The sequence below is a fragment of the Sceloporus undulatus genome, chromosome 2 (assembly GCF_019175285.1).
Source record: "Sceloporus undulatus isolate JIND9_A2432 ecotype Alabama chromosome 2, SceUnd_v1.1, whole genome shotgun sequence".
Classification (NCBI taxonomy): domain Eukaryota; kingdom Metazoa; phylum Chordata; class Lepidosauria; order Squamata; family Phrynosomatidae; genus Sceloporus; species Sceloporus undulatus.
This window is the reverse complement of record NC_056523.1, coordinates 317,015,841-317,029,088: the sequence shown is the minus strand read 5'-3', so window position 1 is coordinate 317,029,088 and position 13,248 is coordinate 317,015,841. Positions and strand designations below refer to the sequence as shown.

Sequence of the window (13,248 nt, the reverse complement as noted above, 5' to 3'; positions counted from 1 at the left end):
CAGAATGAGACTTCTTAATGAGACCAAGATCCATCCATTCAAACATTATAATGCTATAATAAGGAGGCCCACTTCACCATAATTTGCAAGATCCAAATACACAGCTTTCATTCATTTATCACAGCCAATAGTCTTTTTCAGGAGTCACCTACACTGGGATGTGTGAGCCATTGTCTGTCAGTGCCAGGAGGCAGTTCCCCATCATTCTGCTTCCAGCAACTTCACACTCAGTACATCCTTTCATTTCTCATAGTGTTTTAGGTGAACATCAAATCACTCAAAAATCCTAATCTCCATTTCTGTCTTCACTGCATCACCATCTTTCAAATTCCCCCTTCTTCAACCCATCCATAGGCATTTGTTGCTGCTGTTTTTTTGTTTAGAGAACTTGGAGAATCGGTGTACTGCATCACCCAGAGATCTCATAAGTAGATTTGGAACTACCTTCCATCCATTCTTGCTTTTGATATCTCCTTGAAAAATCATGCCATTGGGAAGAGAGACCTGAAAAGATTTGCTACTGTGCCACTGAAGAGACAATTGTCTGTGGCTTCCTCTTTGCTCTTCTGCTGTAGCAGCGTTTATCACTGGATGCCTTCTTGGCATCTGCTGTAACACAAAAAAAATGAACAGTATCTTGAAGAACTCCCTATGGATACGCCTTTTAATTAGTATGTTTTGTTCAAGTGATTAGAAATCCAAACACTGCTGCTGATCCAGGGTTCCCTGGAAAGTCAGAATAGTCTTTCTAACAGCTGGGAGCTTTTAAATATTTATTTTGAACATCATATATTGTGTTTTCTTTCTGGAAGGGAAAAGAATCCTAGATGCTCCATTTCCCAACAAAGGAATGGATGTAAACCATTTAACAAACCATTCTAGGGGTTCTGGATTCATTCCCCATATTCTAAGGAAATGGCAGTATTTAGCCTGAATACATTATTGGGAAAGAAATTTAATTTGCTCGCTAGAGAAATGCAGACTTCCTCGATTCTGTTCTTTAATTCTTGGCTCTGAATTAACGCTGCCCAATAGTCAGCTTTTTTGGAAATCTGGTTCATCTCAGAGAATTTTTACAGTAAATGCTAGAAATGGAGCGTGCATTCTGTTACAGCTTTTGTTGTTGTTCATTTGTATCCATGTTTATCCTACTATACAAAAAATACTCATGTACACATTGATAAAACCTGCAGTCTTCATGTGATTATGTGTGGTGTCTCAGTATGGTACATGTGCACTCCTGGGTTCTGGCCAAACAAGACAGATATAACACAGTTGCATCAAATTATATCAAGACTGGGTTTTTTTGTAATGTTCATCCATTTTCAGACATGTTCATCAGTAACAATGGGTAAGCATTCAAAGACATAACAATGGCGGGTTCCAGACCTTTTCGGATGCCCCTAAACCTAGTACATGCCGAGCACGTACAAAATGGTGGCACCCATTCTACATGGGCACTGCCATTTTGACGTAGTGGACACTTAATCCACTACGTCAAAATGATGCCACAAGTGCATCATTGGCACCTTGCGGTGTCATTTCAGTTCCGCAAAAAGAACCCACTTTTTCTGGGTTCTTTTTGCTGCATCAGGGAATTGTGCGGTTTGTCCGCTGCGGTTCCCTGATGCAGCAAACACCAGCGCCGGCAGACCGCCCTTTTGGGCGGTCTGTAAAGTGCCAATGTTAGTCTGGAAAATCAGTGTGCAAAGCGATCTTGCAGCACCTTTGAGGCTAACTGAAAGATAGAAGTTGGTAGCATGAGCTTTTATAGACTTGAGCCTACTTCCTCAGATGGCACTATTATTTATTTGTTTATTTATTTTATTCATTTATAGCCTGCCTTTTTCCCAATAGCAGGACTCAAAGCAGTTAAGAACATATTTAAAAATGACAAAGAATAAAATTATACAAAGTCATTAATAAAAGTATAAATATATATTATTTTAAAAACAATTAACTCACAGAATTAAAACTCTAAACATGTCAAAATGGTTATAGAACCATTTTACTGAGTAGGACTACATATACACTGCAGAATTAAAACAATTTGCCATCACTTTAACAGCCATGGCTTGGGATTTGTAGTCTTGTGAGCTCCTTAGGCTTCTCTGTCAGAGAGCTCTAGTGTCACAACAAACTATACATTCCATAGGATAGAGCCATGATAGTTAAAGCAGTGTGTCAAACTGCATTATATTAGACTAAGAAATGCTTAGAATAATAGGACTCATGTGCCTGCTTTGGATTACAGATGAAAATTCTTGTATTTGAATGGTTCATCTCCCCTGGGGAAAAATATCTCCATGCTTATCAAAGTATGATGTCAGGAGCTAGGCTATACCTTTCCCTGACATGCTCAATTTTTATGTTCACTGAAGGGTTATAGTACTTTCAATACTGAGGAGTATTCAGACATAAGTTCCATCAACTGCTATCTGAAATGGTCTAGAAAAATCTATGGAACATTATTGTGTTCCATAGACTGTCTCTAAGTGGCATCTGCTTTGCTGAAGTGCAGTCCCTGGTACTTCTAATTTAAAGAGAGATGGTAGTATGCAAGAGACTGTTGGGTTAGATGAAAGATTAATCTGACTGACACAGAATAAGCCAATTCTGTATGTTGATATTAATGATCCTCGGTTACACAGCCTCTAGCTGTATATATTCTCTCCTCTTCTCTTACTCTTTTTCTTCAGAGCTTCTTTTCCTTGCTTTCTCTTCTGCTGCCTGTTTTCCTACTTCCACTCTCTGTTCTAGAGAGGTAAATGTTTGCTTCTTTAATGCCCACATGTAAGGATGAAGACATTCAAAAGGCATCTTCCAGATGGATGAGATTACAATATTTGATTCTTTTTGTATTTTTTACTTTTATTCTACATTTTAAGACTTTTTGCAAAAAAAAAAAAAATCATTTGCAGACAACAACCTTGTTTTGCACAAGAAAGAGTTTTGTGGGAAAAGAAGATTCTCTGTGCCACAAGAAGTTTTCAACAGATATTCTCAATGTGTCAAGACATGCTCACCAAACACGAGAAAAATTGCCAGTATTTTTTATGTTTCTATTCTATGAGGACTACTATATTGCTCCTTTGTCTTCCTACTGACTTCTATCCATCATAAGGAACATAAATCTTCACATAGATCATTATTACATGCAGGAGTGGAATATTACAAAATATGTTCCCTATCAGTTGAATATACAGTATATCAGGATTTCTTGTGAAAATGTTACTTAGGGTTTGTGAGGGGAAAACTGCAAAATATATGGCCATGATCTGACATGGTTGTGTATGGTAGTGATGATTGTGCTATAGCACCCTTTCGCTGAATACCAACATTGTGTCACCAGTTTTTATAAGTGCAAAGGCCCTTTTGTGTAATGGAGGAGGTGCAGTGGCTGTCTCTGCAATTCCAACAAAAAAAGTGGTACATTGAAGGCACTGATGAATAATTAAATATTATCCAAGAATACACAACAGTGTGCATTGGGATTTCACCTGCAGAACTCTACTTAGACTACTGAATGTGCCTATTGTGCGATGTCCCCAAAACCAAAATGTGAAAGGAAAATGCAAGTGCATGAAAGAACAGGATGCAGATCAACATTTTTGCATAAAAACACTTTTTCAACAACCTTGGTTTTTATGGATGAAATATTTGGATTAAGGGGGCAAGGTTTGCACATACAGTACCAAAAACATTTTGTTTGATAACAGTTTGTTTGATAGGGTGTCTCAATGTGTTAATATGCCCTTTCTTCCTGATAATGACCAAAAACAAAAATTGTGAGTATTCCTTACAATTATGTTCATTACGTTCTTCCCACCGTTGAATATGCTGCGCCAAATCTGGAATTACGTGTCTATGGAAATGCAATGGGAAATCAGGAAAAGTAGAGAAAATAGCATTGCATAAACAATTCAATTTCCTAATCATTTTGGTTTTCTTTTTCTTTTTCAAATGATACATTTCTAGTCCTTATGGTGATGACATCTTTGAAAATGTTCTAGTGTGCTGCGTAATATATGGTGGCTGCAAAATCCATGTTTTCTTTATGTGGAATTTGGATTGTCTGGAGATAAAATTTTAATTGTGCTTTTACCAGTATGGAGTACAGTATCTGAAGCTGACAAATATGCTTTTTAATCATTTTCTTGATCTACATAGACTCATCTGTTCTGTGTTTTCTACTATCCCATATTCTACCAGACTTAAATTATACCTTATCAGCACTTGTTTCATTTCCAATATTCTATAACCTTCTCCATTTATCCCCTCTATCCTATATTACATATCTGTGGAAAAATTATGACAACACTTAGGTTTTCTGTGCAGTGGCTTTTATAAAACTGCTCATAAATGGACATATGGTAATTACATTTTAAAAGCAAAACATCTTTAATATGTTGATACATCTTTTAAGCCCTGACTCTTAATGTGTGGTGCATTTGAACACATTCCTAATTATGTGTGGCAATTTAAAACAGCTTGATTAATTTTAACTATAAGAAGCATTACAGGATTGCAAATGCATCTCTGATGGTCCAGGGAAATGTCTCAAGAATTGAACTAGATTGTGTTTTAAGTGAGATATAATTCCAGAATAAATGGACTTTTGAGGGTGGAATGTGAAAAAAACTCTTGCAAAATTGTTGTTAGTATTAAGATCTCTAATGTTCCAACAAGATGTTACAAGAAGTTTCAACAGTGCTTTGGAAGACTTTAAAGGTGTTCACCAAAATTCATTGCGTTGCCAGTAAAATATCAAGGACATGGGCTGAGCAATCAATGACAGTGCAACTGAAAAGTACTTGTCCCATCGCTTTTTAAAATGTCTTTTTTTCCAAGGTTTATTGTGGGAATACTTCACAATCAAAAGAAGCCCTTTTGCTAGAGTTTGCATCAGCATTTTGAATCACTGTTCTTCTACCTATATCATTTAGCTATAATATGACAGGCTTCCCCATTGGAGAAAAGATCGTAACTTGTCTCTTCTGCTCTCAAAGAGACAAGCTATTTTATTGCTCTTCTGAGGAGACATGGAATATGATAGCTTCTGTGCAAACCTCTCCCAAAATGGCTTGCTTTAACCTTTAGATGGTTTGGAAAACACAAAGAAATATACAGGATATCCATTAGGAATATTGCTTTACATGCAACAACATCCCTATTAATGCCTGTAAATATAATGGTTTCTATTTGTTTTGTTTTGTTTTAAGATAGTGAATCTTTTTAAAGTGCTGTTATATAAATCAGAGCAGTTTGTTTAAGAATAACATAAATTTGCATGCTTGTAATGAACCTTACAGATCGATATCGTTTTCAGAAATATTCTTTAAGGCCAGTAACCTGTGAGTCCTTGGTTAGTCTGTTGCATTTTCGCTGCTTCCTTCTGCTTATGTATCATTGAAAAGATTTTTTCAGGGGCTATTTTTCTGGGGAAAGTTCCACGCAGTTTAGTTTTGCTGACAATTATTGGTATCCTCTTAGCTCACCATTATTGCTATCCATTCTTTCCCATAAAGGTTCATTGTTCTTTCCCACTTATCCCACTGCTTTCAGATTTATTTATTTTTAACATGATGGGAAGGATAAGGAGTAGTTTGAGAGTGATCTGATTTGGTGAGTGACACAGTCAGAAATCTTGTGTGTTCTAGTGGAAAGAAATTAAGTGGTGTGGTAAAAGAAGAAGAACAAAAAAACAAGATACTGTAATTCAAAAGTTAAGTACTGCTACAATTTGCATGCTAATTCTGCATGTAACAAGTAAAGTCACTTGAGTTTTCCTTCCAGCAACTGTGATATAAACCCAAAGCATACTCTTGTCAATACTGTAATGCAGTCTATTCCATTGCTAAAAGCTCTTTCCTTTGACTCCTAGAATCTCAGGTTCCTGACCAGCCAAGCTCTCTTCATGTCAGGCCTTTGTCCACCAGCATCGTAATGAGCTGGACACCACCACTGAATCCAAACATCGTTGTACGTGGATACATCATTGGCTATGGTGTGGGCAGCCCATACGCCGAGACAGTGCGAGTGGACAGCAAACAGCGATACTATTCCATTGAACATTTGGGTAGGTGGTCCTTCCTCTTCAGGTTTGTTTGAAGCTGAAACATTTTGAATCAGATTCTTGTTTCATGCAGGAAATCTTGAACTAAAAATATTCCCAACAAATGGCTGCTTGAAGACCTCCAGTAAGGCTGAGTCTACCCTGACTATGGGTTCCATTATCAATGTGTAGTGACTGGTTAGAAGTTTCTCCCAATGTCCAACCACAATTCACCTCCAGTATGTTAATCCTAGTAAATCTTGTCTTGCTTGCTGGCAGAGCATTTCCACTCCAGTTAAGTTTCAAGTGGGCACTTTCGAATGTAGCATGTTTCTCTCTGTGTTTATGTGTTTTCAAACATTCAAGAGGTAGCTGTGACAGTCCACTGAATAATGATTACTTGGGTATTACCAGTGTATACTATGAAAGGAGATGAAGCTGATCTCCTAACTAATGTTTTGCTCTGAGTCTCAGGCTCTAGTGTCTGGTTTCAGAAATAGGGTTCTTGGTCCAATGTTGTTTCAAGTTTGCTATTATATATCTGGAATTCTGTTTCCTCATCATATGACTTAGATCTCATATAACTCTATAGAACAAAGTAAATTGTTTGCAGATTGAGATTCAGTTAGCTTCACTGGTGTAACTGTGCCCTCTCCTTTCATCACCTTCTGGCACAAACTGTGTCTAAGTTTGAGGGCAGGTTTCCTCATCCCAAAAACTGTCTATAATTATGGCTGGAATCCTGTTGGACAGTCATAACTAGAGTAGATCTATTCAATCAGTTATTGAATGGTGAACCATACTGTCATAAACCCCACTGATTAATTGCTCTACTCTGGTCAGGGCTAACAATAGAATTTAGGCTCATGTGTTTTTTTTAAAATAGAAATATCTTTACACTTAAACTAATTAAGATCACACATATAGCCCCTGAGGTCATTGGGATATTATGGTCATTCTGATGCATTGTGAAGCATCTATAGTAGTATAAGATCAGAGTTCAGTAGGAATCCAGGTCTTTGACTTGCTTGGCTATTATGACATGGAGTAACAATGAAAATATTTCATGGTGATGTGACCCTTCAGATGGAAGAGAAATATGTGCCTAACCCTCCAAATAAGGGTCAGGCACTCTACACTGCATTAAGCAAATTAGTTTGGCTACTGAGTCTTCCTTCCATAGACAATAGAGATCTTGTTTGAAGAAGCTTCTTATCAGATGGATCATTTCTGATGGTGGAATGAAGCATGAAGTGATCATCATTTATTCTTTTCTTCTACTATAAAAATATATTTTCTCTGAACAAGACCCTTCTTAACAAGTAAAGGAGGTGACTTGGGAACAACATAACCACAGAGGGTAAAGGAATACAAAATGACTGTTTTCTACCCATTTCCACTGGTGGGGGAATTCAAAACAAAAATCCATTCAAGGGGTATTCTTCAAAGTTCTCTTTAAAGTTACTTATTCCATCCTGGGGCCAAAGTAGTCATTCTCTTAACAATCATTAGTTCCAGAAACTGTTCATACTGTTCTGAAAATATACATGCTGAGAATGGTTTACCATTCACTGAGCTTACTTCTGGACTTTGGTTATAGGAAAATATTCTCAAAATGGTTGAAAAGTCATTTGCCAAAGATCATTCTTGGGGAAGATTTATACTCTCTTCCAGCCCTTCCATTCAGGCATGCAAGTTCATGATGTGACTGCTGGTGTTACATGAGAAATCCAAGGAAACACTAAAGAGAAAAGTTTCATTATCAGAAACATTCTCATCTGATTCTCCCTCCCCAGTTTTACACTTCTGTGACATTGCATTCCACATCTAGATTTGAAGGATCTCTAGCTTATCCTGCTATGACTTCTGATACTCTTTTGACTGGTTTTGTGCACCAGAGTCAGTGCACATGCAACTGTGGTTATATACAGCACCAAAAGAGGAGTGGGCATGGAAAAGCAAAGTGCTTAGTTTTTAATCTTCCCATTAGAAAGAAAGAGTCTGATAAAGTAAATGTCAAATCATAAACTTAGGAATTGCTACTGTAGCTTTTTTTTTGGGGGGGGGGATAGCCTGCATGTTTGCTCATTAATTTTGCTGGCATCTCTAGCACCACTAATACGTTTTCTTAATCAACTTGCTTTGCTGTGCAGGAGACCATGTGAAATAGCTGATCTAATGATGAGTTTGTTGAGTTGACGAGCGAGTCCAAAACATAATCAGCATTTTATATTCCATGACTGCAGGATTGCTAGCTATTCAGAAGGGTGCCTTTGCTTTGTGACAAAGTTTCAACGCTAATGAACACCATGCTGAGTGGATGCAAAGTCCCACGCTTTCCTCCAGAGCTTATTCTACAGACTGGTGCCAGTTGCTGAACACAATGGCAATCAAGCCCTCACACTTTCTGTGTGTCAAAGAGTAGCAGGATGTGTTCCTTTATCTATTATTACACTCTTACCCTGACACTTTGTCTTTATGTTGTGCTGGACAAGTATATTACTATATAGCAAAGGGAGTTGATTTTTTAAAAAAATTCCAATCTCCACACAAACAGAGGTCAAATTCTTAAGGTCTGGCTTCTAGTTATTGTTATACTTATTTATTCTTGTATTACATGATTTTCACACATCAGTCTGACCCATTAATGTTTTTTCAAACATTAATCCTGATAGTAAGGCAATGAAAAACAGTCTCCCCCCCCCAACCCCAATATATGTGATATACCAACAGCAACAACTTTGTTCATTCATCCATCCATTCATCTACCCAGTCATTCACAGTAGTTATGCCGTGCTCTTCCTTGTTCAGTTCAAAGCAGGAAAGTTCATAAATGATAAAATAAAAGAAAAACCAACAGCAATATCAGTTTATGAAAAAATCTGAAAGACTAGCAAGCCAGCAACTAGAAACAAACACATATAGGTGCTATAAAATATAAGAGAGAAGGGACACATACCAGTTATGGCAAGGCCAAGCTGCATTGTGCAGCCTGTAGAGAGGAAAGTTTCAACAGCATTGCAGAACTTGCACAAGGAGGGGACATATTGACTTTCTGAGACATGGAGTGTCAAAGTTGTATGTGATAACAGGGAAAGCCCTCCCCCTGGGTTCCATCATGCATGCATTTGTAAAGAAAAAGAGTGCTTCTGGATCTATACTTCATCAGTTTTACACCCAAATAATGTTGGGACAGAAGAATGTTAGAACAGCTGATGCTTTTCTTCCCAAATGAATCTTGGGACTTGAGGTTTGGTGGCTAAAGCTGCCCTTTTAGAGAAAACTAGGTAGTCTCAAAAACCTATAGCTCTCAGTATTCTCTCAGGAAAATAATCCAGGTTAAGGTTGTGGTGTTGACAATCCCTTGAGGTAATATGTTATGTTAATGGTAACTTCCACAGTGGGGCTGTTCTCACTAGTGATTTAAAACGAATTTAAATACAGCGGTTCATTTTAAAGTGATTCAAAATACAGCGAGTGTTATCCCGCTTTTCAATTCACTTTATTTGTTTCGTTCCCATTTACTTAACGTTTTATTTTAATTCGCTGTAATTGACCCTGTTTCATCCCCATTCAAGGATGAATCAGTGTATATTTAAACTGGTTTTGTTACTTTTTCATTCACATTCACTTGTTTCGGCTGTCAATCAATGCGACGTCATCATGACGTCACATTAATTCGGAGTAACATACACCAATGTAGCCTGTACCTGCGTTCCCACTACCTGGCTGTTTTTAATTCGTTATAAATTTTGCGGTTGTTTTTTTTTTAAAAGAGCCAATCAGGAGGCACTTATTCGTCCTCTTCTGTGTCTCCCCATATTAGCTGCCATAACTCAGTGCTAGGGAATCCTGGAAATGGTAGTTTATTATGGCACCAGCACTCTCTGGCAGAGGAGGATAAATGTCTCACAAACACAACGAACACAACCATCCCATAGTTCCTCTGGAAAGAGCCTCGGTTCTCCAAATTTGCTTTGGCCGCCCCATGGGGAGAGAATCTTTGGGGAAGGTTGCTCCCAGGACTGTCAGGAGAGCCTTGAAGTGGGGATATGTCCTGCAAAACTCATCCCATAGTTCCTCCAAAGCCCATCTGCTGCTCAGGCAGAGGTGAAAAAGAAAGAATAGTTAAAAATGGTGTTCAATGGCTCTCCTCACACATCGGTCTATGAAAGAGAAGCAGAGGGGAAGTTGCAATCCACCGGAGGAAAGGCTATTATGCAAATGGAAGAAAATGGCGCTGGCGATGCAGAAAGAGACCAAAGAGGGTGACACCCCCAGGCCAGCCCATCGCGCTCCGCTCCTCCCATCCAGTTGACCCGATTCAAAGGCCGAAACATTCCTATTTAAATACTCCGAATCCTATCCCGAATCAAGGAAAAATTGTAGGTTCGACCCTTCTATTTTTTAATCCGGATTATACACCATTAACACGGATTAATTAAAAATCGTTTTACGATTCGGATTTTAGTGGGAACGATTGCGGGTTACTCTGGAACTGTTCTAGAGTTAATTCGGTTTCTAATAGGAACGCTATACCTTGGATTCGATTTGTAACACGGAGTATAAGCCAGTGAGAACACCCCCAGTATTGTTCTTCTGATCTGAGTACAAGAAAAAATTTAATCAGTCTCATAATTTCTGTTCATGATGAGACACTAAGCATTCCAGCATTTGTACTGAATTGTAAATTGCCTTTCAGGAGTAATTCACGGTACAGTCACTGACTGAATAGTAGCTGAGGCAGACTCATATTTTTCTCTGCCCCATAACAATTACTACATGAATTGTTTTTGTCTTGTTGTATTTTGGAAAACGCTTTCCAGACAGTAGAAACCATTACTTTGGTAAAACTAGGGATCTTCACTTATATCACTGCTTAGTCTAGAGAGAAAACTTTCAAATGCCATTGGGTGAAATGATGAGAGTTTTTGCACATTTTTCAGTGACCTTTCACATTTTGAGGCTTTTGGGAGAATTTCATAAGCCTTGTTTTAAGTATGCAAAAGGAGGCTTAGAATGTTCTATCTGTAGTCATGGGCCCAAGAGCAAATAGTGGAATAGGAGCAAAAAAGATCCAGAATCAGGACTAAAAGAAAAAAAGAAAACAAAGTCAGGACTGAAGAATGGCTAGAAACACAGAGTACTGAGTTTCTGTTGCTCAGTGATGACAGAGTGTCTCCTTATATTCTGCATTGTCAGGAAAGAACCAATGGCCAATCTCAGCAAGCAAACCCAGATGAGAACTGGAATATTCTTTCCAAAGAGGCTGTTGTTATGCTGCAGGAGGCATAAGTTGGTAGCTCTTGACATTGTAAGCAAAGATAAATGTGGCAACCGACATCTTGTATAGGGGTCATAGAAAAACTGGTTGACTTGAAAGTGGCTTAGGCCTTGGAAGTTAAAGACTTTGAGAAGACTAAGGAAGCAAGTGCGGAAAGAAATCACAAGGTCTGAACCTGGATGAAAGGGCTCTTTAGAGATGACAATGAGGCTGTGCAAGCATAACAGTTTGATACTGTAAACATAATTTCAAGGTAGAAAATGAATTTTTCTGTGTAAAATAAAAAGTCACATACCAGTTTTGTGCAGCATCACTCCTAAAATGTAAATATCTCTTCAGTATAGGCTTTCTTAAAATATTTTTGAATGTTATTTCCATCCCTAATGGTTCAATTATTATTATTTATTCATTTTTACATTTTGTAGCCCTTTTCATACCATTTTCTGAATGTAGTTGCAAGCAGCTTTGAGCAACATTTATCACAAAATAGTGGTGCAGAACTGAACTAATGATGGGAAAGGAGAAAAGTCAAGTCTCTTGTTGAATTTTCCTTGTCACCATTGCCAAGTCCTTCAATATGGCATCCTTAATTTAACTGCTGCTGAACTGCAGGATTGTAGCTTGTTTTATTTCCAGAGTAATTCATTTGGCTTATGAGTTAATGCAGCAGTTCATAGCTTTTTAAAACAGATGTTCAGAACTATCTGTTAATCAGATGTTCAGTTTTTATGCATTTCAAAGAGAGTTTCAAAAATCAGTTAAAATTTGCTGCTTTGCTGCTGGAATGAAAGACACAGTTAAAAGAAATATATGTCAACAGGCAGTGGTCACTAAAGTTTCTTTGTTTAGATCTATACACACACATACACACAGAATGCCAAAAAGATGATAGGCAAAGTGCCTGGTGGGCCAGGCTGAAGATAGCATTCCAAAGTGGAGTCACTCCTAACAAGAGGATTGTCAAGATTTATCATGTGTTTTACTTCAGATGGTTGGGACACAAAAGGGAATTATTGAGGATCACAGTAACCAGGCAGGTTTGTGTGACAAAAGTGGTCTATTTTGGTCAAAGACTGTAAATAAAATTACAATTACTAAAAGTGGTCATTAATGGACGTAAGTCCCAAAAATGTTGGCTATAAGAATATTAGAAAGATGCAAATGGGGATTTTTCAAAATCCTCCCATGTTGGCTTTGGCATTCTGTAAACTGTAGACTTAAAAGTAACTATTCTGACTTCTGAGAATTTTAACATATCAAATAACAATTTTATGAACAAAGATAATTAATTGTATGAATATTAATGTACTGAATCTGTGAATGTTTGAGTGCAGTGATAAGAAAAAAGTAATATTTCTGAAGAAGAATATACAGTGGACCCTTTGTATATGTGGGGGATGCGTTCTGGACCCCACCCCAAGTCCCATTGTTTGCTATGGCTGGACACCTTGGGCTTGCTCTCCGCATGAGCTTGAATCCGTGTATGATAAGCCCACGTATGGGGTGGGCTCACTGTATAGTGTTTCCTTTTCTCTTAATAATGCAGTACCCTCCCTCTTAGAAGTGACTTAAATGACCATCCAGTCACATCCAGCTTCAGTAGGAGATACCTGGAGTCCCCCCAATGTTCCTCTATTACCTGACTCTCAAGCCATTTTAGTTCCCAGTCATGGTGGTTGTTTGCACAGCTTCCTCTTGACCTCACATCAAGGTGGAAGGATTGCACCTGATCCTACCTATGCAGACATGGATAGCAATAGCAATAGCAAGTACATTTCTAATAATAATAATAATATGTTTTATTTATATACCGCTATTCCAAAGATCATAGCGGTGAACAGCAAGTAAGCTAATTAGCAAGTAAGCTAATTAGCCCCCAACAGTCTGGGTACTCATTTTAGCGACCTCG

At 38.0% G+C, this 13,248-nt stretch overlaps 1 protein-coding gene across 1 annotated transcript in view; it reads left to right on the top strand.

Moving 5' to 3' along the window:
- The window catches only part of DCC (DCC netrin 1 receptor), a 401,229-nt gene that overhangs the window by 174,464 nt on the left and 213,517 nt on the right, over positions 1 to 13,248 (top strand). Inside the window, exon 9 of the mRNA XM_042447857.1 lies at positions 5,885 to 6,079. Within this exon, the coding sequence (XP_042303791.1) occupies positions 5,885 to 6,079 (195 nt within the window). The remainder of the gene's footprint in view (positions 1 to 5,884; positions 6,080 to 13,248) is intronic.